At 39.0% G+C, this 26,224-nt stretch overlaps 1 protein-coding gene across 1 annotated transcript in view; it reads left to right on the top strand.

The window, feature by feature from the left end:
- The window catches only part of HMGCLL1 (3-hydroxymethyl-3-methylglutaryl-CoA lyase like 1), a 186,749-nt gene that overhangs the window by 67,119 nt on the left and 93,406 nt on the right, over nt 1-26,224 (top strand). Inside the window, exon 4 of the mRNA XM_052649170.1 lies at nt 24,614-24,709. Within this exon, the coding sequence (XP_052505130.1) occupies nt 24,614-24,709 (96 nt within the window). The remainder of the gene's footprint in view (nt 1-24,613; nt 24,710-26,224) is intronic.

Raw genomic sequence — 26,224 nt, 5'->3', positions numbered from 1 at the left:
AAAACCATAACCTTGACTAGATGGACCTTTGTTGGCAAAGTAATGTCTCTGCTTTTCAATATGCTATCTAAGTTGGTCATAACTTTCCTTCCAAGGAGTAAGCATCTTTTAATTTCATGGCTGCAGTCACCATCTGCAATGATTTTGGAGCCCCCAAAAATGAGTCTGACACTTTTCCACTGTTTCCCCATCTATTTCCCATGAAGTGATGGGACCAGATGCCATGATCTTCGTTTTCTGAATGTTGAGCTTTAAGCCAACTTTTTCACTCTCCTCTTTCACTTTCATCAAGAAGCTCTTTAGTTCCTCTTCACTTTCTGCCATAAGTGTGGTGTCATCTGCAGATATGAGGTTATTGATATTTCTCCTGGAAGTCTTGATTCCAGCTTGTACTTCTTCCAGCCCAGCATTTCTCATGATGTACTCTGCATAGAGGTTAAATCAGCAGGGTGACAATATACAGCCTTGACGTACTTCTTTTCCTGTTTGGAACCATCCTGTTGTTCCATGGCCAGTTCTAACTGTTGCTTTCTGACCTGCATACAGATTTCTCAAGAAGCAGGTCAGGTGGTCTGGTATTCCCATCTCTTTCAGAATTTTCCACAGTTTATTGTGATCCACACAGTCAAAGGCTTTGGCATAGTCAATAAAGCAGAAATAGATGTTTTTCTGGAACTCTCTTGCTTTTTCCATGACCCAGCGGATGTTGGCAATTTGATCTCTGGTTCCTCTGCCTTTTCTAAAACCAGCTTGAAATTCTGGAAGTTCATGGTTCACATATTGCTGAAGCCTGGCTTGGAGAATTTTGAGCATTACTTTACTAGCATGTGAGATGAGTGCAATTGTGTGGTAGTTTGAGCATTCTTTGGCATTGCCTTTCTTTGGAATTGGAATGAAAACTGACCTTTTCCAGTCCTGTGGCCACTGCTGAGTTTTCCAAATTTGCTGGCATATTGAGTGCAGCACTTTCACAGCATCATCTTTCAGGACTTGAAATAGTTCAACTGGAATTCCATCACTCCACTAGCTTTGTTCATAGTGATGCCTTCTAAGGCCCACTTGACTTCACATTCCAAGATGTCTGGGTTTAGGTGAGTGATCACACCATCATGATTATCTTGGTCGTGAAGATCTTTTTTGTACAGTTCTTCCATGTATTCTTGCCACCTCTTCTTAATATCTTCTTCTGTTAGGTGCATACCATTTCTGTCCTTTATTGAGCCCATCTTTGCATGAAATGTTCCCTTGGTATCTCTAATTTTCTTGAAGAGATCTCTAGTCTTTCCCATTCTATTGTTTTCCTCTATTTCTTTGCATTTATTGCTGAGGAAGGCTTTCTTGTCTCTCCTTGCTCTTCTTTGGAACTCTGCCTAACTCAATAGCTGGGCATGCTATTAGCACTTGAAACTCAGTGGGTTCAAAACCATACTTGTTGTTGATCCTACTTTATGCTCATAGCCCATTGTTCCTTTTGGAATCTTGGATTTGAATTCTCAAGAGTCTTTTATATATAGTCAGTTACTGACCCAAAATTCTTCCTCCTCAATGTAGCCTATCAGTTCAGTTCAGTCGCTCAGTTGTGTCCGACTCTTTGCGACTGCATCGATTGCAGCATGCTAGGCCTCCTTGTCCATCACCAACTCCCAGAGTTTGCTCAAACTTATGCCCATTCAGTGATGCCATCCAACCATCTCATCCTCTGTTGTTCCCTCCTCCTCCTGCCTTCAGTCTTTCCGAGCATCAGGGTTTATTCCAATGAGTCAGTTCTTTGAATCAGGTGGCCAAAGTATTGGAGGTTCAACTTCAGCATCAGTCCTTCCAATGAATATTCAGGACTGATTTCCTTTAGGATGGACTGGTGGATCTCCTTGCAGTCCAAGGGACTCTCAAGAGTCTTCTCCAATACCACTGTTCAAAAGCATCAATTCTTTGGTGCTCAGCTTTCTTTATAGTCCAACTCTCACATCCATACAAGACTACTGGAAAAACCATAGCTTTGACTAGACGGACCTTTGTTGGCAAAGTAATGTCTCTGCTTTTATGTACTAATGTCTCTACACATACATACATACTACATACATACTAATGGCAAAATAGTGCCTCTGCTTTTATGTAGCCTATACCTATCTCTTATTTTTCAGCTCCATGGATGAGTTAGTAATCCATACCCTTATGAATTAATTATTGGCATATTCTCTTAAATGATATTTGTAAGCACTGTCTCTCCCTTTATTGCATTTTGCCCATTGTTTCCAAGAAAAACTCCCAGAAATGCCAGCCTCTTCAAACTCACATTCTCAGCTCTTTATAAGCTCCTTTCTCCTTGCTGAAAAAGTTTGGGAACCTGGCCTGGGGTTAAAGGCCTCTCTCTGTGCCTCTACTTCCTTTTGCAGAAGCTTCCACCAAACCAAACTGCCTCTTGTTCTTGCTCATATCCTGCCTCTGTATCTAATCGTGCTTCGTTTATGCTTTCTTATGTACATCTCAGTTTCTGCTTTGCTTTTCAATTATAACAAGATGGTGTAAAAGCCTTAAAATATTAAAAGCTTTTAAGTACTTTTTGAAGTGTTGAAAACAACAGAGACCACAAAAGGATGAATAGTATTATTAATAGTAATCCATCAGTTTTCACAGCTTCGATATTCAAATATCAGGGTTACTTTATGTATCCTTAAAATAAACTGACTTTTCTTCATCCCAAATGCCACCATTTATAATCATATACATATTTTATAAATGCTGTCTCAGGATCTGCTTCCCAGACTACGAGGGCTAAAGAAGTCTTGACCGTGTCTCTGTTGACTGCCACTGAGCCCCCATTGCTTGGTGCCTAGTAAGTAGGTGCTCAATAAATACTATGAAATGAATAATGAACCTGTTAGCCTGAAATCATAATAACACGTGACTCCATCCTTTGATATGGACAAGTGACTCTTAAATTTTGTCCGTGTATTTGATCTTGTGTTACAAAGGCTACAGATAATTTCCTTGCTACTGCTGCTAAGTCACTTCAGTCGTGTCCGACTCTGTGTGACTCCATAGACGGCAGCACACCAGGCTCCGCCATCCCTAGGATTCTCCAGGCAAGAACACTGGAGTGGGTTGCCATTTCCTTCTCCAATGCATGAAAGTGAAAAGTGAAAGTGAAGTCACTCAGTCGTGTCTGACCCTCAGCAACCCCATGGACTGCAGCCTTCCAGGCTCCTCCGCCCATGGGATTTTCCAGGCAAGAGTACTGGAGTGGGGTGCCATTGCCTTCTCCGGATAATTTCCTTAGGAAGACACAAACAGCTTAATGAGACTAGATTTATTTCCTTGACATTGTCATTTTGCAAACTGTGAGCTATTATTATTTTATTTACTATCACATGAGACTTTTTATCATCTTTTAAGTCTTCATGACATTGCCTATGTATTTTGTTTAGTTAGTGCTCTTTTCATGTATTTGGTTACTGTTGGAGAGAAACTAGATAGGCTGGTATAATTTTAGAGTAAGGTTTAGGAAGGACAGGTCACATTAATGATGACCCACCAAGATGATGTTTTAGATTTTGTGTTTTTCATTAGCATCAGAACAATGATATCTTCAGAGTTACGTGATAAGTCAAAGTGGAAGTTGCTCAGTCATGTCCGACTCTTTGCAACCCCATGGACGGTATAGTCCATGGAATTCTCCAGGCTAGAATACTAGAGTGGGTAGCCTTTCCCTTCTCCAGGGGATTTTCCTAACCCAGGGATTGAACTGGGGTGTCCTGAATTGCAGGTGGATTCTTTTACCAACTGAGCAATCAGGGAAGCCCAACATGATAAGATAACCTCCAACTACAACATCAGTATCTCAAGAGACTGTTATTTCCCAATGGTTTTGTAAAGCTGTCTCTTGACTGTGGTGATGTTCAGGAAGTTATCTCATTCCACTGTACTGGAAATTGCTTGGTGGGTTATTCTTGAGCCTAATCTGGGACACACCCAGGGCCACTGAGAAGAAGGAGGTGAGAGCCCCTTGCACGGAGGCTGCTCTTCTTCTTACTCAGCTCCTTACAAGAAGAAAGGAACAAAAGAGAGGGAGGGCCATCCCTCTGTGAGCAGTAATGAGAAAATTTCTTCTGGCCTCACAGGAAGTAGATGCCTGTGATAGGACCGTAAAATAATACGATTCATTCTGGGCTTGGTTCTGAGGTGGATTCAGGACTTCAGCTGTTGAGAGGTCATGAACTCAGCATTTGGCTCAGAGTATTACTGGATAAAGGACAGAGTTCCCCACCCGGCCCGCGAGGACAGCTCTGCGGAGCGGAGGCTCCTCTGCACCGTGTCCAGCCTGTGCCCCGCCTGGAGCTGGAGTGAGTGACTGAACCTCTTTGAACCCTGGCAGTCCCGGCAATGATGCCTCCAGCGCAGGCGGGTTATGCTTACAGCCCGTGAGTGGGTCCCTGTCTGTGGCGGCCAGAGCCCAGGGCACCTGGCTGCCACTACGCTCACCAGTGTAATCTGAATGAAAGTCTAGCTGGCAGGCAATGGGCTGACTTATCTGCAGCTCCTTTTAAGTCACTTGCTTTCTCTGGGATAAATAGCCTTTTTCCTAAAGATTGAAGTAATGTATTTAGTTTAAATATTGGGTTGGACTCCAGTCTGAAAAAGTAAAGATACTCATCCTTCAAATATTAAAGAATATGCTATATGTTTCCCTTTTAATACTCATCTGGTTACATACATTCCAGACAAACCAACAAACAAACAAAGAAGTGTTTTTATTAAATAGATCACTGCTCTATCTGTAAAAGAACAGTGTGCCTGGATCAAAGATAATATCAGACTGAACTTTCAAAGTTATACTGGTTACTTATTACTACACATCAAGAGTTTTTCAAAGGGCAGGACTGAGACCATACCATTTTGGCAATTTGATCTCCCATAGTCATGTTTGGATTCTAGATTTTACTAAGTTTGTGTGATGGAGCCTTTTCTGTTGTTGTTGTTGTTGCCGTGTGTGTGTGTGTGTGTGTGTGTGTGTGTGTTTGTACTAAGTCACTTCAGTTGTGTCCAAATCTTTGTGACCTCATGCACCTTAGCCCGCCAGGCTCCTCTGTCCATGGGATTCTTCAGGCAAGAACACTGGAGTGGGTTTCTGTGCCCTCCTCCAGGGGATCTTCCCAACCCAGGGATCGAACCCATGTCTCTTATGTCTCCTGCATTGGCATTTTGGTTATTGTTGTTGGAGGTTATCTCATCATGTAACTCTGTAGATTTCATTGTTCTGATGTTAATGAAAAAAGGCCTTAAATCAAGAGAAATAACCTACAATGATAATTTGAAGTTTTATATTATAACCTCTCATTTTTTGAAAGCAATTTATTTTTATTCACGTATCGTTGATTTACAGTGTTGGGCTGGTATAGCACAGGGATTCAGTTATACATCTACCTATATATATATTTTTCCCAGATTCTATAACTTCTCATTTTTTTGAGAAAATATCATGACACCAGGCTTGTCTAACTCAAAAGAACATCTGAAATTTGTGTCAGGATAATTTTAGTGTACCAGCTTACGTGTAATTGTCTGAATAATTCCTAATTCCTCTAAAGATCTTGAGTGTGGCTTGAAATTGGTATACTGTTAATTCCCTGCATCTTCTGTTTCTTTCCCTTAAACGTGGGTCATGGGAAGAGTCCTCTGGTTTATGTTTAGATTGCTGCTTGCTCACTTATTTCTTTTTTTAGCATTTTAAAGCATTTTTACAGCTTCCCTCCTACTGTTTTGTTTGGCAGCAGCTTTTCTAACTAGAGCAGCTGAAAGAAAAGTTCCACGGTAGCAGGCTGCCATATAAAACAGGATCCCACACCTATAATCTAAATGGCCAGAGATGATAAAATACCTGTCATTAAAAAATACATGTTCTTTACAACTTATCTGGAAAAAGGGTTTCCTTAGAGTGACATATAATCTAAGGACATTTGAAATGAGTCCACATAGCTCCTTACTTCAACAGAGTGAACAGCGGTAACAGTAGGGAAAAAATGTGTTTATAAAACTCTATGGGTTTACTGAAACTTTGGAATGGAACTCTCAGTAATGAGCTATTTAAATCATTATAAATGCAATAATTTTTGAAAGTGAACTTGAGTTTTCCATTATCTTTAATGTAGCCATTTGGTTTTAAACATGTTCATTCATATGAGTGAGTACCATTTATTTAAAAATAAAAATGCCTGAAAGGTACAAGACACTGTATGTTTATATCTGTCACACGCAAAGTCTCAGTTATAAATATTTGTTCCCTGTTTAGTTAATTTTTAACTGTTGGAATAGGTGGGTCAGTAAAGGGCAGAAATAGCTTTTCTCCATAAAAGTAGAAAGAAATACACATAAAAGGCTGTAACAATTATTTACAAACCCATCTAACACTTAAAAATATGGCCCAAACACAGTGTAAGCAAGAAGGAATGTGTAAACTTTTCCCTGTCCTCCTTTTAGTGTGTGAGACAATTAATTCTTTGTTAGGAATGAAAACACATTTACTGGGTTGAAGTTTAAGATTTAGATGTACTTGGATGAGATGCGGGTGGTTGTTGCTTCTGCTCCTGCGCGCCCCCTGGCTGCTTTTCCTTGCTCTCTTTTTTTCTGAGGGGGATGGTTGTGTGGGGAAGAGGCAGGGAAGTGGGTAATTGAGCCTAGAAGTTGTGTGTGTCTGTGTGTGTGAGAGAGAGGAGAGAGAGAGATCCAGGGCAAGAGGGGAAGTGGCAGGGCTTGTGTGAAGAGCTTTTGGGGAGAGCTTCCAAACTCCTCTGTTTATAAGGCACAGTGTCCTGGCAGGGTAATTTCATCTTCTGTGAGCCTCATCCATGTTTCCCAGAGGAGCTGACCTCTGCCTTTGGCCCAGAGAGGATGAAATTTATAAGACCGCAGATCCCATTTCCTGGGGTCACAGGAGCCCTTTCACCCACATAGGCTAGTTTGGATTTCCTCCCAGAGTGGCAGCCTTACATCTATCACATGGTGATTTAGAGTTGCAGAGGTTCCAAGAGGCAAGCACAAATGGTGTGCCCTTCAGAGCCAAGCCTTATAAATTTTCTAGCATCACTTTTCCATACTGTATGAGTTGATGTAGCTACAAAGGCATTCAGTTTCAAAGGGAGGGATCCATGCCACCTCCTGACTGGGGTGCGGTGTTGCAGAGGAACACATGTGTAGGGGGATATCATTGGAAGCACTTTTCTAATCTGTGACACTTATATCTTTAAAAATGATCTGATAATTAACCTAGTTACTTACGTGCTTTTCCTTATGAATAATGAAAGAACAGAGTTGAGAGAAAAGCAGACTGGGCATTCTGAAACCCCCAGATTCCAAAAGACTTCAGCATTCTCAGGGCCGCGAGTACTTACCTGACTCCTGCTCACTCCCAAGAGACAATTGTGCTGCGTCACGTGGGATCCAGGTTGGTGTTGGAGTGGTCAACCTGAAATCCACATTTTAAGGTTGCTTCATCCTACAGTCACCTCATTGGCCACTGTTATTACAGAGGGTATGCAGATTGCTTAAAGCATAGTCACAGATGTTTTTTTAACACTTTCGTCTCTCTCAGGAAAAAAAAAATCAGAAATATGAAAAGAATTTATTAGGATTGTGGGCACTAATATTTTTTTCTTTTTTACTTTGCTTTCAATGTTTACTTTGCAAAACAATTGGGGGAAAACGAGTTGTTAGCCTTGTACATATTACTTGGCATTCGCCAGTAACTTATTCTCTACCTAAGATGTAATTCCACTTCTGTGTGCAAAGCAAAAAGCAAAGCTTACAATGAAAAGCATTAACGTTGCAATTCTACTAGTTAGATTTTATTTTTTTTCACACTGAAGGTACAATTTAATATTTTTTTACTTTTTCTCCATGAGGACAAAAGCTATGATTCTGCTCAAAGATTTACTATGCTCAGCATACACTGCTTTTCTAATGACTTAATCTTATCAACTATATTTTGACTAACAATTTGTCTTTTTTTGGTTCTTAGATTTATAAAAAAAGGACCCAAAATGTTCAAATACTTTATCTCACTTTTTATTTATTTGAATCTATCAGATTTTCTCTAAGTCAATCCATGAAAAGAAAGAAATTTTCAAAGGCATTTTGATCATATAAAAATTACATTTTTGTATGTGATTAACATTACATTAAAATTGGGCTTCATAGACTTATCAGTATGCATCAACAGCTTGAAAGGTCTAGCATATAATAAAATTACATAAAAGCTGAACAGAGATACAGTTTGGCACAGAAAGACTGGATTCTAACTTTTTAATGGTATTTTCTTCATTATTTTGATTAGTTTGTCAGTCTTGTTTTAGTGTAAACTAGCTCCATTGGTATGGATCCTGACCAAGCTGCTCTCGTCCACTTGAAGAGAAGCAGTCTGTCCTGTGGACCAGGCTCCCAGGAACTCACGTGCTTCCTGTGTCACGGTTGCCACTCTCGTGGGATGAGTCACGGCCATTAGTGAAAACCAGGTTTAAAGTGTTAAGATTAAATGTGGACTGTTTCAATCATCAGTTTTAAGGCTGCCAAGCAGCAGCACTTGTTTTTAAGAATTCATGATCCTTGTACATTAAACACTGAAAATGAACCATATACTAATTATTTTTAAATTGATGATGGTTTTAAAAGACATATTTTGTTGATATGTTTATAAAGAATTATAATTCCAGTTAATTTTTCAAAATAAAAATACTTTTTCCTAATTTTTAGATATGCACAAACACACACATAGCATGCACACAAATTTAATATTGCCTGGTTAAATTGGTGGAAAGTTCTACAGGAATAATATGTAGTGAACACAGGAAATTAGATAAATCTAAATGTTAAAAGTAACATTACATTCCAAAAATCATATTAAACAGTAGGTAAGTTTTATATTTCAAACTTACACATTAATGAGACATACATATGTTAACATTTCACTTCTTCCACATTTGATAAAGTGAAAGGAATATAAATATGTAGTTTTTCACCTAGAGTAAATATAAAGCATTTACTTTTATATGCATTATGGCAAAACCAATACAGTATTGTAATGTAAAAAAAAAATTCTAAGAAAAAAAATTTAATCCAAATTCATTCATCTTGAATATTCCATTTATCAAATTGAAGGCTAATTAGAATTATATTTTTAGAATAATAGAATACTTTGTAATGTCTATGAATTTTGGCTGTTTGTTCATTGTCAATATATAGGACGTTGTTTTGAAGAATGCTGTTCGTTTTATAAACATCTCGGACAGCTTCAAATTTATAAGGGCAACAGGTCATAGGTTATGGTTATGCTGCTTTAATTGTTCTAGGCTCTCACATTCCTGTTTGCTTTTCAAACTACTAAATGAACCATTCTTTGAGATATCAACATATTGAAGCAAGTCCATGCTAACAACGTGAGAAAATTAATACAACTTACTCCAGACCTTGTACGGCTGTGATGTGGAACCATGAAGAAATTGTAACACTGTTCTTAGTCAAGACTGATTATAATAAGAAACTCATCTCTTAGTAATCCCCAAGTAATTATTTCTTCCCACGTCCTCCAGGTTTCAGGTTTTCTTGGGCTTTCAGTGACAGCACTGTATCTGTTGAGAAATAACAACATACATATTTTCCAGTAGAATGTCTGAGAGCTGACTCTTGTTTCTGATATGATTTGGCAAAGTATTTTCATTTCTTTATGCCTTGGATTCTTTCTATTCATTTATTCATCCATCCACTGCTTTTTGTCTCTATTAAACACTGCATTGAATTCTTTGTTGAACTCAGATGTTGAATAATGTATGGTTGATAGCATTATCTGTATAATAAGCCAATTGTAAAGTTAAAAAGGGTAATGGAAATAAAATCACTCAAACCAAGTGGATATCTGTAAGTGAACTGTAATAAACTAGAACTTAGTAATCAGAATATGTTACACAGTTTGTGTTCAAGAGGTTGTCTGTTCAGTCTTTTCAAGGTCTGTCTTCTCTTCTTCTTACTGGATCTTCAGATCCATATGAGGCCAGATCATTGCAGTTTGATCTTATAGGCTATTGTCCTGATGGCATTGCTCGCCAAGGTATTAAGAACTCTTTTGCTACAACTCTTTCTTTTTGCCAGTAAGATAATGTCCCTCAAACAACCCAGTCTTCGCCTCTTATCAGCACAGCTCTCCACTGTAGGCAGAGGGGCTTCCAGAAGGCAGTGTAAGTATAGATGAACGACTCCATTTACAGTCATCCAGAATGAATACAGGAGAAGGCAATGGCACCCCACTCCAGCACTCTTGCCTGGAAACTCTCATGGACGGAGGAGCCTGGTAGGCTGCAGTCCATGGGGTCTCTAAGGGTCAGACACGATTGAGCGACTTCACTTTCACTTTTCACTTCCATGCATTGGAGAAGGAAATGGCAACCCACTCCAGTGTTCTTGCCTTGAGAATCCCAGGGATGAGGGAGCCTGGTGGGCTGCCGTCTATGGGGTTGCACAGAGTTGGACACGACTGAAGCAACTTAGCAGCAGCAGCAGCAGAATGAATACAATTAGGCACAATATTTTATTTCTGCACACATGCATGAGAAATAACACTGTTGACAGTGTTATTAACAAACACAAAGTCATGATATATGAGAGACAACACAGTTGAATGAAAAGAAAATTATACTGAGAACTTTGAGACTTGTTTTGACATGGGAAGACCAGGAGGGTGGTCCCCAAAGTAACTGACCTGAACAAAGAATCACTAATGCATATTTGTTATATTTGCCTTAGGAAATGGTAGCGGCAGTGGGAGGTGGGATGGGGGGGTTAGGGGGATGTTAATGAATAAGGTGATTCTGGTTTCTCTGTCTGGAGCATTGGTCTCCCAGTTTATAACACACAGATCCATTGGGTGGATTGGATTTATTTTATAATTAAAAAATTAGTATTTGTAGGCATTAATAGATTATGATGAAAATGGCTTGCAGGCATTCACAGTAGAAGAGTGTGGGGTTATGCTATTTGCTCAGATCACTCCTGAGAAGCTTGTGCATTCCTTTCCTTAGAGGGCGCTACAGAGGCCCTGAGAACACAGAGATGATGTTAAATAAGGAAACACAGGAAATTATACACCAGCCCAAATTAGTTTTTAGGCTTCTGGACTTAAGAAGTTTTGTGAGTATGGTGTCAGACCATTTTAGCAGCAGCAGCCAAGACAGGGTATTGGGTAGAAAAAAAAATAAAACTAGATGTTCAATTTTCCAGAGATTTCCTGTGTTTATTATTGTAAGACTGTGATTTATTAAAACTGTCTTACTTCTTCAAGCAGACCAAGATTTCCTCTGTGCTACTGAGGCTAAGATATATGGGGTTTGTGGAAAGAGTCTGTGAATGAGACAGGGCTAGAGGACCCAGTCTAAAAGCTGTTCATGGCTGGGTAAAGTGTTTTCACCCACAGTTGTCAGGAAGGGCTCTAGTCCCATTTTTTCCTCATTACTGAATTTACGAATGTGTTACCTTTAAGTGGAGTTACTGCTCAAATTGAGTTTTGAGTTATAGGGTCTGGAACCACGTTATTTACATTTGTATAGTAATCTATAGCATGTGTTGAAGAAATGGCACATCCTGTATCCATCCCTCCTGCTGTATAAGGAAAAGTGTTACCATCAGGGATATCTCACTGGCCAATGGAGACAGTAGGCGAATACCTTCTGATACTGTCTGCTCATTTCGTGAAGATCTGAATGCTGGCCTGGGTGATGATGGGGTAAAAAGGAATCCTTCAAATATATTTCTAAGAAATTATTCCACAAAGCATATTATTGAGGGTTATAGATCCGTAAGTATATTTCCTGGCAAAATTTAAAATGGTATATTAAGCAGAGACTTTATAAAAAATAAATTTACCCAGAAATTTGATGGTTATTCTAAGAATAAGATATTCTCGGTTATACTAAGAATAAGAATCAGTTTATGCCAAACTGATCTCAAGTGTTAAGGAAAAGAACTCCCTGAAATATTTATTTCAGATAGATTAACTACCTTGATGATGAGTTGCTATGATCAAGGGTAGGCAATTTCATCCGTGTTAGGAGTCTCCAAAATGTTATTTGTTTTAATTTTACCCTTAATGTATCTTTATTTAGAATTTCCATATATGATCTTGTTTTGTTCAATTGCCCAGTTATGTCTGACTTTCCATGACCCCATGGACTGCAGCACACCAGGCTTCCCTGTCCTTCACCATCTCCCCGAGCTTGCTCAAACTCATGTCCATCTAGTCGGTGATGACATCCAACCATCTCATCCTCTGTCATCCCCTGCTCCTCCTGCCTTCAGTCTTCCCCAGCATTAGGGTCTTTTCCAATGAGATGGCTCTTGGCGTCATATGGTCAAAGTATTGAAGCTTTAGCTTCAGCATCAGTCCATTCAGTGAGTATTCAGGATTGACTTCTTTTAGGATTGATTTCCTAGTCATGTGTTTTAGTAAAATTTACTAACATTAGAGATTTTTTTAAAAGGTTCCCTTCCAAATTGCCATAATTTCAGATCCACAAAATCTGGAGTCACCTCTGAATAAAAATAAAGTGAGGCTTCCAATATTGAACTGAGGGCCTCTTGGATGCATTGATTTTTTCTCCTGCCAGCCTAAGTGGCAGTCTTTGAGAGTGAAACCACTGTGGTTCCCAGAATTGTTGATATCTTGACATCTTCTGACCTGTCTCTTGAGAAACTTATATGCAGGTCAGGAAGCAACAGTTAGAACTGGACATGGAGCAACAGACTGCTTCCACACAGGAAAAGGAGTACGTCAAGGCTGTATATTGTCACCCTGCTGATTTAACTTCTATGCAGAGTACATCATGAGAAACGCTGGGCTGGAAGAAACACAAGCTGGAATCAAGATTGCCGGGAGAAATATCAATAACCTCCGATATGCAGATGACACCACCCTTATGGCAGAAAGTGAAGAGGAGCTAAAAAGCCTCTTGATGAAAGTGAAAGTGGAGAGTGAAAAAGTTGGCTTAAAGCTCAGCATTCAGAAAAAGAAGATCATGGCATCTGGTCCCATCACTTCATGGGAAATAGATGGGGAAACAGTGAAAACAGTGTCAGACTTTATTTTTTGGGGCTCCAAAATCACTGTAGATGGTGATTGCAGCCATGAAATTAAATGATGCTAACTCCTTGGAAGGAAAGTTATGACCAACCTAGATAGCATATTGAAAAGCAGAGACATTACTTTGCCAACAAAGGTCCATCTAGTGTAGGCTATGGGTTTTCCAGTGGTCATGTATGGATGTGAGAGTTGGACTGTGAAGAAAGCTGAGTGCTGAAGCTGATGCTTTTGAACTGTGATGTTGGAGAGGACTCTTGAGAGTCCCTTGGACTACAAGGAGATCCAACCAGTCCATTCTGAAGGAGATCAGCCCTGGGTGTTCTTTGGAAGGAATGATGCTAAAGCTGAAACTCCAATACTTTGGCCCATCATGTGAAGAGTTGACTCATTGGAAAAGACTCTGATGCTGGGAGGGATTGGGGGTGGGAGGAGAAGGGGATGACAGAGGATGAGATGACTGGATGCATCACCAACTTGATGGACGTCAGTTTGAGTGAACTCCGGGAGATGGTGATGGACAGGGAGGCCTGGCCTTCTGCGATTCATGGGGTCGCAAAGAGTCAGACACGATTGAACAACTGAACTGACTGACTGACTGACATCTTCTGAGAATTTTTAGGAACAACAGATTCCTTGGTCCTCAACTGAACAGATTCAGAACAGATTCTGTGCAGATGAGTTCAAGAAACCTTTTTTTTTTTTTTTTTCTCGAAGAACCTCAAATAGTTTTGATGATAAATCAAGTTTAGGAGACACTGGGTTAAACGAAAACAAATACTCCTAGAACCATTCACCCTGAGGGTAAGATCTTCCTAGGAACTCTTCTCTTGACATTATGATGCAGAAAACCTTTTGCAATGACCAAGAGGAGAAGAGAGAAGATATTTAGAGGATGAGGAGGATGTACTTATCCAGGAGGAATAGAGAGCATGTTTGGGGTCCATCCCATCTCCTGCACTTACTGGGTGATTTTTCTCATTTTTTCCATCTCTGTCTACTTCTTCTTTGACAGAAACAGTCCCTCTCATTGGATAGTTAAAAAGTGTTTAAAGAAATAATGCATCCATCTCAACACATGACCTGCCCTATAGACTGGCATAAAGCAAATATTTGCCTTTATCATTAAAACATTATTAACTATCAGTAAACTCTTAGTATTGGTAGAGAATAAGAATCATGATTCAAAGTGGATTGAACTCAAATTGAATGTAAACTAGAATAAAAGGCAAGGAGAAGAGATTTCAGTTCAATTAAACAAACAGTAATTAAATGTCCCTTTTATGTGAAGTCTTCATAGAGAAAGAATTTAGTCAGGGAGAGAAATACATAAATCGGTATAAATTATACAAACTTTGGTAAGAGTGATTATAGATAGATAGATTTACACAGAGAGAACTATGGTGGAAAACAGATGTGCAAATCAAGTGGCTGTTGAGAACATCTTCTAAGAAGAGCTTTTGAGTTATATATTATGAATATTGGCAGATGAAGTATATTGACCTGATGAAAAAAGAAAGAATGATATCTCATTAAGAAAGACTGTCTTAGGACTTCCCTGGTGGTCGAGTGGTTAAGATTCCATGTTTCTACTACAAGGAGTCTGGGTTCAACCCCTGGTCAGGCAACTAGATGCCACGTGCTGCAACTAAGACCTGTCATAGCCACATTAAAAGAAAGAAAGAAAGAATGTTATTTTATCTTGCAACAATGACCAAGACTTTTTATTACTGATAAGAGTCAAAGAGGAGAGTGAAAAAGCTGGCTTGAAATTCAACATTTAAAAACTAAGATCATAGCATCTGGTCCTATCACTTCATGGCAAATAGAAGGGGAAAAAAATGGAAGCAGTGACAGATTTTATTATCTTGGGCTCCGAAATCACTGCAGATGGTGACTGCAGCCATGAAATTAAAAAACACTTGCTCCTTAGAAGAAAAGCTATGATAAGCTTAGCACATTAAAAAGCAGAGACATCACTTTACCAAATAAGGTCCATCTAGTCAAAGCTAGGCTTTTCCAGTGGCCATGTGCAGATGTGAAAGTTGGACCGTAATGAAGACTGAGTGCTAAAGAATTGATGTTTTTGAATTGTGGTGTTGGAGAAGACTCTTGAGAGTCCTTTGGACAGCAAGGAGATCAAGCTAGTCAATTGTTGAGGAAATCAACCCTGAATATTCATTAGAAGGACTGATGCTAAAGCTGAAACTCCAATACTTGGACCACCTGATGCAAAAAACTGACTCATTGGAAAAGACCATGGTACTGGGAAAGATTGAGGGCAAAAGGAGAGGGGGCAGCAGAGGATGAGATGGTTAGATAACATCACTGACTCAATGGACATGAACTTGAGCAAACTCCAGGAGATAGTAGAGGACAGAGGAGCCTGGACTGTGTAGTCCACAGGGTCACAAAGAGTCGGATATGGCTTAGCTGCTGCTGCTGCTGCTGCTGAGTTGCTTCAGTCATGTCTGACTCTGTGCAACCCCATAGACGGCAGCCCACCAGGCTCCCCTGTCCTTGGGATTCTCCAGGCAAGAACACTCGAGTGGGTTGTCATTTCCTTCTCCAATGCATGAAAGTGACAAGTGAAAGTGAAGTCGCTCAGTCATGTCCAACTTTTAGCAACATCATGGACTGCAGCCCACCAGGCTCCTCCGTCCATGGGATTTTCCAGGCAATAGTTCTGGAGTGGGTTGCCAGTTACTAAATGACAACTATTGGGTATTTGTTGTTATTTTATTTTATATAATATATTTTATAGATATCAAACATATGACAGTATTTACACCAATATTCTTGGAGAACACAGTGTTGTTCAAGTAACAAAGTGTGCCTGGTTCACACGAGTAAAATTAAGATTTTGGGATTAACATCCACACACTCCTATATATAAAATAATCAACAAGGACCTACTGTATAGCATAGGGAAATCTACTCATTATTTTGTAATAACCTAAATGGGAAAAGGATTTGGAAGAGAATATATATATATATATATACACACATATATGTATGTATGTATGTATGTATGTATGTATATATATACATATATATACACATATATATAATGGAATCAATTTTCTGTAAACCTAACAAAACATTGTAAATCGGCTGTACTCCAATATGAAATATTACCACCAAAACATAGCTCCTGGACCTATCTCTTCCCTCTCAACTTCATGACGTTCTAAATTACTTAGGTTTTCCTGGCTATCTCATTTTCTTTTTCCTACCTCTTCTCACCTTCCTCCTTTTACTTCATTCATGATGACGAGGAATCAGGTGCAGGAGTTTTGTTAGATGGTGTGAGTGCCGTGTCTGACTCTGTGCGACCCCATGGACTGTAGGCTGCCAGGCTTCTCTGTCCATGGAATTTTCCAGGCAAGAATACTGGAGCGAGTTGCCATTTCCTTCTCCAGGGGATCTTTGTGACCCAGGGATTGGACCTGTGTCTCCTGCACTGGCAGGTGGATTATTTACCACAGTGCCACCTAGGAAGCCCCATTTGATGGCAGGGGAGGGAAATAATTTGAGCTCTTTAGCAAGTGAGTGGAGGAAAGGGAGAAAAAGTGGTTAAAGCTCACCATTGATGATGCCTGCCTTGGTCCTATTGCCTGGACCACCAGGGCAGAGAGGAGAGGAGACAAAGCAGAATTTTATATTTAGGTTACAAGATCCAGTGGTACAAAAAGTGGCTAAGTTATATAATTTTTCAGATAATTCTGTAAAGAGGGAGTATCTTACCTTTCTTTTCTTACATGAATTTTAGATTCTACTCTAAACACATTTGCCATTTAAAAACAGTACTAACTTCAACTCTGAGTAATTCTGCTCCATCACACAATACAATTGCCTCATCTTCTCCAGAGCCACCTTGATGCACTGAATAATTTTAAAGATGCAAAATAACTCAACTCTACTCAGGAAGTTTGCAGTGTCCTTAATGACTCACCTCTTACTGAGTTAAAATTAATAAAGATAAAAGTAGTATGTATCATTCAGAAAACAAAGATCATGGCATCCGATCCCATCACTTCATGGGAAACAGATGGGGAAGCAGTGGAAACAGTGTCAGACTTTATTTTTGGGGGCTCCAAAATCACTGCAGATGGTGACTGCAGCCATGAAATTAAAAGACGCTTACTCCTGGGAAGAAAAGTTATGACCAACCTAGATAGCATATTCAAAAGCAGAGACATTACTTTGCCGACTAAGGTCTGTCTAGTCAAGGCTATGGTTTTTCCTGTGGTCATGTGTGGATGTGAGAGTTGGACTGTGAAGAAGGCTGAGCACCATAGAATTGATCCGTTTGACCTGTGGTGTTGGAGAAGACTCTTGAGAATCCCTTGGACTGCAAGGAGATCCAACCAGTCCATTCTGAAGGAGATCAACCCTGGGATTTCTTTGGAAGGAATGATGCTAAAGCTGAAGCTCCAGTACTTTGGCCACCTCATGCGAAGAGTTGACTCATTGGAGAAGACTCTGATGCTGGGAGGGATTGGGGGCAGGAGGAGAAGGGGACGACAGAGGATGAGATGGCTGGATGGCATCACGGACTCAATGGACATGAGTCTGAGTGAACTCCGGGAGATGGTGATGGACAGGGAGGTCTGGTGTGCTGCTATTCATGGGGTCGCAAAGAGTAGGACTTGACTGAGCGACTGAGCTGAACTGAACTAAATGTGTATGAGACCATCACATAAAAATTTTATAATAAATGCTGCTTTGGTACTTACAGAACTTTACAGTGTGATATATTTGTAATTGTACTTGTTCTAGGAAGAGAAAAAAAGTTCACCAATGATTAGATTTTGCTCCTTAAAAAAAAGACATTTTCTCCTTTAAACAAATATATTGCTCCTTTAAACAAAGGCTCCTGAGTTATTTACACTTTGCCTAGATAAGGGTTAGCTTAAATATTGGTCATTATTCTAGTATAGGTTGCAAAGAAAAATATTTCCTTATGTGTTTCATACAACTTCAGATCACATGGTATTTATATTATTTTGCATTTTTGATATGTACACACACACACATAAACACACACGCACACACATATCTTCCACTACTGGCTGATGTATAATATGTGTATGGTCTGCATCTGCTTCATTTTTAATGCTATAGTATTAAATATATTGTAAGTGTATAACCTTTTGAAATGTCAATATTCAAAAATTGGAAGGCATTTTAAAAGTTCATTTTAAAGGTTTTATGATACTTTAAAATTAAATTCTGTATTCCCCAATGACAAATTTTATAGTCTGTTTGCAAAATGTATACTCATATGCATTATCTTGAAATTCCAATACTCTCAGGAAATTTGAACGTGCACTTAACAATGCTCAAACTATACTTTAGCCGTTGCTGTTGTCTAGAGAACACATTCAAGGTATAAGTATTTAGGAGAGATTATTGTATTCAGATAACGACAAAATATTAGTAAGAAGTCTAAATATGTGTAATGTGGAGTATCTGAAGGGTTTCTCAGGTGGCTCAATGGTAAGGATTCTGCCTGCCAATGCAGGAGACACAGGAGGTGCAAACTTGATCCCTGGGTTAGGAAGATCCCCTGAAGGAGAAAATGGCAACCCACTCTAGTATTCTTGCCTAGAAAGTTCAAGAGACAGAGGAACCTGGTTGGCTACAGTCCAGTTCAGTTCAGTCACTCAGTAGTGTCCGGCTCTTTGCGACCTCATGAACCACAGCACGCCAGGCCTCCCTGTCCATCACCAACTCCGAGTTCACTCAAACTCATGTCCATCAAGTCGGTGATGCCATCCAGTCATCTCATCCTCGGTCATCCCCTTCTCCTCCTGCTCCCAATCCCTCCCAGCATCAGGGTCTTTTCCAATGAGTCAACTCTTCGCATGAGGTGGCCAAATTATTGGAGTTTCAGCTTTAGCATCAGTCCTTCCAACGAACACCCAGGACTGATCTCCTTTAGGATGGACTGGTTGGATCTCCTTGCGGTCCAAGGGACTCTCAAGAGTCTTCTCTAACACCACAGTTCAAAAGCATCAATTCTTTGGCTTCTTCATAGTCCAACTCTCACATCCATACGTGACCACTGGAAAAACCATAGCCTTGACTAGATAGACCTTTGTTGGCAAAGTAATGTCTCTGCTTTTTAATATGCTGTCTAGGTCGTTCATAACTTTCCTTCCAAGACGTAAGCGTCTTTTAATTTCATGGCTACAGTCACCATTTGCAGTGATTTTGGAGCCCCCCAAAATAAAGTCTGACACTGTTTCCACTGTTTCCCCATCTATTTGCCATGAAGTGATGTGACCGGATGCCATGATCTTGGTTTTCTGAATGTTGAGCTTTAAGCCAACTTTTTCACTCTCCTCTTTCACTTTTATCAAGAAGCTCTTTAGTTCCTCTTCACTTTCTGCTTAAGGGTGGTGTCACTGCATATCTGAGGTTATTGATATGGTTCCCGGCAATAGTTTTGCCAAGAGAATGCACAGGTCATAGCAAACACCCTCTTCCAACAACACAAGAGAAGACTCTACACATGGACATCACCAGATGGTCAACACCGAAATCAGACTGACTATATTCTTTGCAGTCAAATATGGAGAAGCTCTATACAGTCAGTAAAAACAAGACTGGGAGCTGACTGTGGCTCAGATCATGAACTCCTTATTGACAAATTCAGACTTAAGTTGAAGAAAGTAGGGAAAACCACTAGACCATTCAGGTATGACCTAAATCAAATCCCTTATGATTATACACTGGAAGTGAGAAATAGATTTAAGGGACCAGATCTGATAGACAGAGTGCCTGATGAACTATGGACGGAGGTTTGTGACATTGGACAGGAGACAGGGATCAAGACCATCCCCATGGCTACAGTCCATAGGATTGCAAAGAGTCCCACACAACTGAGTGATTGATCATGCACACAAGGAGTGTCCAGATATAATCACCCCATGATAGAGTTAGTAGCAAGTAAAATAAAATCTCTAAGTATATGTCTGTTGCATTCTAATTATGTGACCCTTTGCATATCTTTAAGTGCTTGCAAATTGTTGCACAAATATTGTGACTGAATCCGTATCAAAATTTGGATACCCATGAAATTAATTCACCATGGTATACCCTGTTTGGTTGGCAGTAGAGATATGGCTATTCTCACACAATGGCCAGATAATGGCAAATCCTGGTACTAACCAAATGATGGGAATTCTTATGATCTTAAATGAAAAGTCACAGCAAAATCTTAAAAATATGCTAATTCAAACCAGACGTAGAAAGGTTTTGTTAAAATGTCAAAATAGTACTGTAAAGGAACAGTTCTATTATTGTTTAAATAACAGTTAAACTTTAGACATTAAAATAACATCAAGACTGAAGTATAACATAAACTCCCTAAGAGTGAAAAAATAAAGTAAAGCAAGGATTATCTACCTTTAATTGAAACCTGCTCTAGTTTATTCATTGTAATAAAATTATATCCTATCACAATTTCCTAAAGCTCTTTACATAATTGTCTTTATTGACCAGATTTAAAGAGAATACTATTATGTCTTAAATGACCTCATCATATTGTGGCTATTTTTATAAAGGTAAATGTTCTGATTTGTTGGATTCTAATTAATTAAATTAATTCTAATTAATAAATTCTAATTTATCATAATTTCATTAAGGTATCTTCAATGATTATCAAAGTTTAGCTTTCATGACCTAAAATTTAGTTTACATTCGGAATTTGGTTACTGTCATCTCTGCTTATTTTCCCGTTCTACAAATTGAAATATCTATTAAGTCGTTGTTTTCTTACATAATTTTCCACATAAAGATTCAAGATCTTTGTTAAATTACATGTAGAGTGAATTAATCACTTACATGTTAATATGACCTAAATTTCTTGAAGATTAACATTTGTCTTGTCCCCTTCATACTGAAGTGCATTGCATACTTTATTCTCTAACTGTGTGTTGGTTAGAGAATCACTTTTTATTGATTCCTGTTATCACGTTAATATAAATATGTCATACATGTCTAAACATATGACATCTAGTTAGACATAAGTATAATAATATCAATTAGCATTCACTATGGTGTCCTAAAATTAGCGGTAACTTTTCTTTGTGCTTGAAATTAGGAATCAGTGCTCACAACTTTGGGTGATGATTTGTGAATGCTTGTTTGCATGTATGTGTGAGAGAGACACATGGAGAGACAGAGACAGGGAGAGAGACACAGAACTCACACTCTAGCCCCAGACACAGAGGCTACATTCATGAACATATAGTCAAGAACTGTGTGTTGAAATATGCACAGATCTTAACTGTTTAAAAAAGAAGCTATAAAGGAGGAAAGATTACATTTTAAAGTAAATCACCTCCCTTATACCACCAGCCTCTGGGCGCTTACTGACTTGTCTCTGGGGTCCCCTTCCTAGTGCCACTTCTCTGCAGTGAAGCTTGTGGCAAGCTGCATTCTCCTCACTTGGAAACTGCTTCTTTCCTTCCGATTGCCATTTGCACCTCTCCAGGAGAATCTTTCTAAAGCGCTGCATCTCTCCCAGTCTTCCTCTGCTGATTCAGCAGCCACTCTTCATAGCTTTCTAGTGTCTTCACAATAAATCCTGAAGTTTTAGAATCACATGAGCTTAACTCAAGATCCGTCACCATGTGTGGCCGCCTGTCTTACTTTACAGCCTATCCCCTGATTGTTTACTGATAATTTTTTTCCAGCCATATAGTGCATTCCTGCTGCTGCACCCTGCAGCCATCTCTCCTCCTCTTCCCACCCTATTGGATTCTCAGTGTTTCCACCTTTATGGCTTTGTCATGAATTATCTGTGGATTGAGTGGTGTCAGTTAACATTTGCCATCCTCATCAAATCTTAACTTTGGAATTTGAACACGTTACAGGAACAAAGTTGTCTGTGGTCTACAATGTCTGGGGCCTTGGGCTGAGTCATCTGGAGCTCCTTGGACCACAAGTTTAAGGCTTAAGGGTAGTGTTGATGTTGGCGAGGGGCTCACTTCCTCTATACGTGGGTCTTTCATGTGGCCTCTCCCTGCGACTGCCTTGCAGAAGCTGGTTTTTCTCATGCAGATCTGCTGACTTTTTCATGGTGGCTCCCTCCCAAGGAGAAAGCCCTGTGGAAGCTGTGTCCTTGCTCATAAGCTAGCCTCAGAAGTCACATGGCATGATTTCTGCTGTGTTCTATTGGTTGAAGCAATCACAAGCCTGCCTGGATTCCAGTGGAGGGTAATAGCATCCATTTCTTGATGGAGATCGGTGGGGTTCTAGAAGAACATGTGGGTTTAGAAATACTGCTGTGGCCATTTAGGAAAAATTATAATGTGTCAGAGCAGGGGCTGCAGTTCATATCCCATATACTCTTTTAAACTATTATAGGCCCTACCAATCTTCCCTCATTCTGAACTCTTATTAACTGCTCTTTTCACAACCGGTGTACAGTGAGTCCCCTACATACAAACAAGTTATGTTCCAAGAGCTCATTCTTAAGCCCACTTTGTTCATAAGTCCAATGAAGTTAGCCTAGGTGCCCACCTAACACCATCACCTGTATAGTATTGTACTGTAATAGGTTTATATTTTTCACACAAATAATACCCTAAAAAACAAACACAAAATATAAAGCATTTTAAATCTTACCTTGAATAGAAGAGTAATACAGTGCAACAGCTGGCATACAAGGCCAACTGAAGTTCAGAGAGGTCGGGAACTGCAGAGCTGAGGATGGTCAGCCATAGGAGATGGGGGCAAGCTGCAGCTTCACTCATGCTTGACGTTGGTGTCACGGGTTCTGATTCCTTTTTGGAACCAAATGCCCGTTCACATCTTTGTAAGTTCTCAACTTGAAGATTTGTAGGTAGGAGATTTACTGTATTTCTTTGAATTGTGAACTTTTCCTAGTGCATTTCTTGATCTCCCCAACTATACTGCAAATGACTCAGTGCAAGGACTTTACTTTCCTGTATGTATATTTCCCACATGACCTAGCATGGGGCTTTGGACATAGTTGATGTTCAATAAACCTTTGGGTTAAAGTGAGGTAGGCTTAAAATAAAATAAGCCTTGGTTTTAATACATTGTAACTGTCTGTGGTGGATGGTCTTTGTAACATATGCAGCTGTGGAGCAGGGAATGGTAGCTGTGATCTCTAAGAAATAAGTGACCAAGGATTACATTTTACACAGAATTAAATGTGTTTGGATTGAATGAAAATGAAAGCTTAAATATCCACTAGGCGTGGTGGCAAGCAATGGGAAATGCTTTTGTACATCTTAAATATTGGATTTAAAAGTTTGAATATATTTAAGACTTCAGTTAATGATTCCAAATAACAGTCATTGAAAGTATTTGAATTCTACTGAGAGTCATTTAGCTGATAGTCAATAGGATCAACGGACTGATAAGAGTGAATATTGTAAAATTTCACCTTTTAAAAATGTACAGTTGTGTGAATAAAAGCATTTTATACTTTAATTCTGTTTTATTTGCTTTTAAATTAAAAACACTGCATGCTTATTTTAATACGTCAAGGTATATAGAGAAAAAAACAAGTCTTCCCTCAACTATTACCACAGCAAAGATACAACTTTTGGTTTAGCACATGTTTTTACAGCTTTCTCCATGTTCATTTTGTGTGCTTTTGCTGTTTATACATTGTTCCTTATATTTATTGTTCATGCCATAATTTGTTATTCTTCAATACGCAGAACTTATGGTTACATCAACAGTAATTTCTCTATAAGATGATTATGGAGTTTGACCATCAGTTATTGCTCTAGGAGGCTAAATTACAGACTTTGTGATGAACTGGCAAGTTTGACATTTTAATTCAAAGTTGATTTTTCTTAAATAGATTCATGGAAAATATAGAAAATAAAGTCTTGATAGGATGAGCTTCCTGTTGTGTGCTCCATTGTATTTATTAATATTTGTTCACATTATGAGAACAAATAGTAACTCAAGGATAGAACTGTGTAAAGCATTATGATTGTTAGTAACTAAAACCAATAGTATACTAGGATCTCAGCCTTGTTAAATTCTTCTAATGGACATGTGTAATTCACACTTTACTAAACATTTTAAAATTTCACATGTTGAAAATTATCTGGACACAAAATTTCCATGTGGAAGATAAATCCACAGTCTTTGCCATTCAAACTCTCCCTACTCTCAGGGGTACTGGAGGCTTGGCCATAAAATGAAAGGAAGAGAATAAAGGTTAGTCAGGTGAAAACATGAGAGTTCAGAATTCCTGAGTACCTGTAATCAATCACTTAACCAGATCCTGTTATATAATACACAAAATCCAGATCTAGTTATTATATATTTATGACATTGAGAACTACTTATCATTAGCTATATTGACATGGTTTTGCTATTTCGAACATGAATCGATAGAATAAAATTTCCTGTATATTTATAACCTTCCTGAAAACTAAGAACATGCTTGATAGAATATTCCAATTCTCATGTCTCCATATAACTTATTATGTATTCAAGATGGCAGATCACACTGAAGTGATGAAGGGCATTCATCAATATCCAGGAATTCGATATCCTGTCCTTACTCCTAATCTTCAGGGTTTTCACCGTGCTGTAAGTGTGCTACTAATTTTCCCTAAAATTGATATGCTTTTTATTGTAAAGGTTTTTACAAAGTTAAATGGTGTGATACATGACTCCCTTGATATCCTGCATAAACACTACTGCTATTATACTCCTGTGGGTACTTGGCGATCAATGACTGTGGCATTGTTGGGACTCAGATGCTCCATACAAATGGCTCTTTCAGTTTAACATCCAAGAATTAAAACACAGAAATACAATTTTCCATTTCAGCGAGATTCTTCTGAAAGTATATTTTGTGCTTCCCTCTTAAACAAGGAGTACAAAATAAACATTTCTCAACACGATGTTATAATTGTTAATGTAACTGTAGCAGACAATTGTACTTGTCACCTCCTTTGGCCTTGCTGTTGTTCCCATCCTCTTCACGAAGCTAAGCACTCTCATTGGAACTAACAGCTTGCTTTATTGTCTTCTCACTTGTTTCTCCGAATCCAAGGTGACTTGGGAATTTATATGCCAAAAGCTTTTGTGAATATACATATCCACCTGCAATGCAGGAGACCCCGGTTCGATTCCTGGGTCAGGAAGATCCCCTGGAGAAGAGATAGGCTACCCACTCCAGTGTTCTTGGGCTTCCCTTGTGGCTCAGTTGGTAAAGAATCCGCCTGCAATGCAGGAGACCTGGGTTCTATCCCTGGGTTGGGAAGATCCCCTGGAGAAGGGAAAGTCTACCCACTCCATTATTCTGGCCTGGAGAATTCCATGGGCAGTCCATGGGGTCGCAAAGAGTTGGACACGACTGAGCAACTTTCACTTTCATACTAGAAGGATCAGTGCAGCTTTAAGTAAAGGCTTGAGGTGATATGCTTACATGGCTTTATTGTAAAAGCTAAGCAGCAGCTATTTCTGATTTTAATGGATATTGTTGCATGAAGTTGAAGTTCTGGGTCCTAGTTGGGGTGTGACCTGTTAGTGTATCTTGTGAAACCACTTTTCTCTTAAAAAATTAATACAATTTTTTTATTATATTGTTAATAAAGACAGAGATCTTTTAAGAAATTGTAAATATTCTGTCATCTGGTCCTAACAGAGTAGAAAATGTACCCACCCTGAGAGATATATGAAAGGACACCTTCAGGATAGCTTAGAAAGTAATAGAAACAATCTTGGCCTGGAAGGTATGCAAACTCATGTCCAAAACATGGGCCCAGAACTTCTGCTGAACTTGGGATCTCCTACTAGAGATTTATACTCTTTGAACCGCAGTTTTTACACCTGTGGATTGGTGTAGTACATGCTTAGTTTAGAAGATTGTTTGTAGATTAGAAATAGGATGTGCAAAATACAAACAGCAACATGGGATCAGAGTAGGTGTTCAATAAATAGAATTTCATTTTAATTTATATCAAAACTTTTAGTAAAATATAGTTGATTTATGATGATGTATTCATTTCTGACATACAGCAAAATTATTCCATTATACATATATACACATTCTTTTAAAATACTCTTTGCTATTATGGTTTATCATTGGATATTGAA

Source organism: Budorcas taxicolor, chromosome 11, assembly GCF_023091745.1.
Source record: "Budorcas taxicolor isolate Tak-1 chromosome 11, Takin1.1, whole genome shotgun sequence".
Taxonomy (NCBI): domain Eukaryota; kingdom Metazoa; phylum Chordata; class Mammalia; order Artiodactyla; family Bovidae; genus Budorcas; species Budorcas taxicolor.
This window is presented reverse-complemented; position numbering and strand designations above follow the sequence as displayed.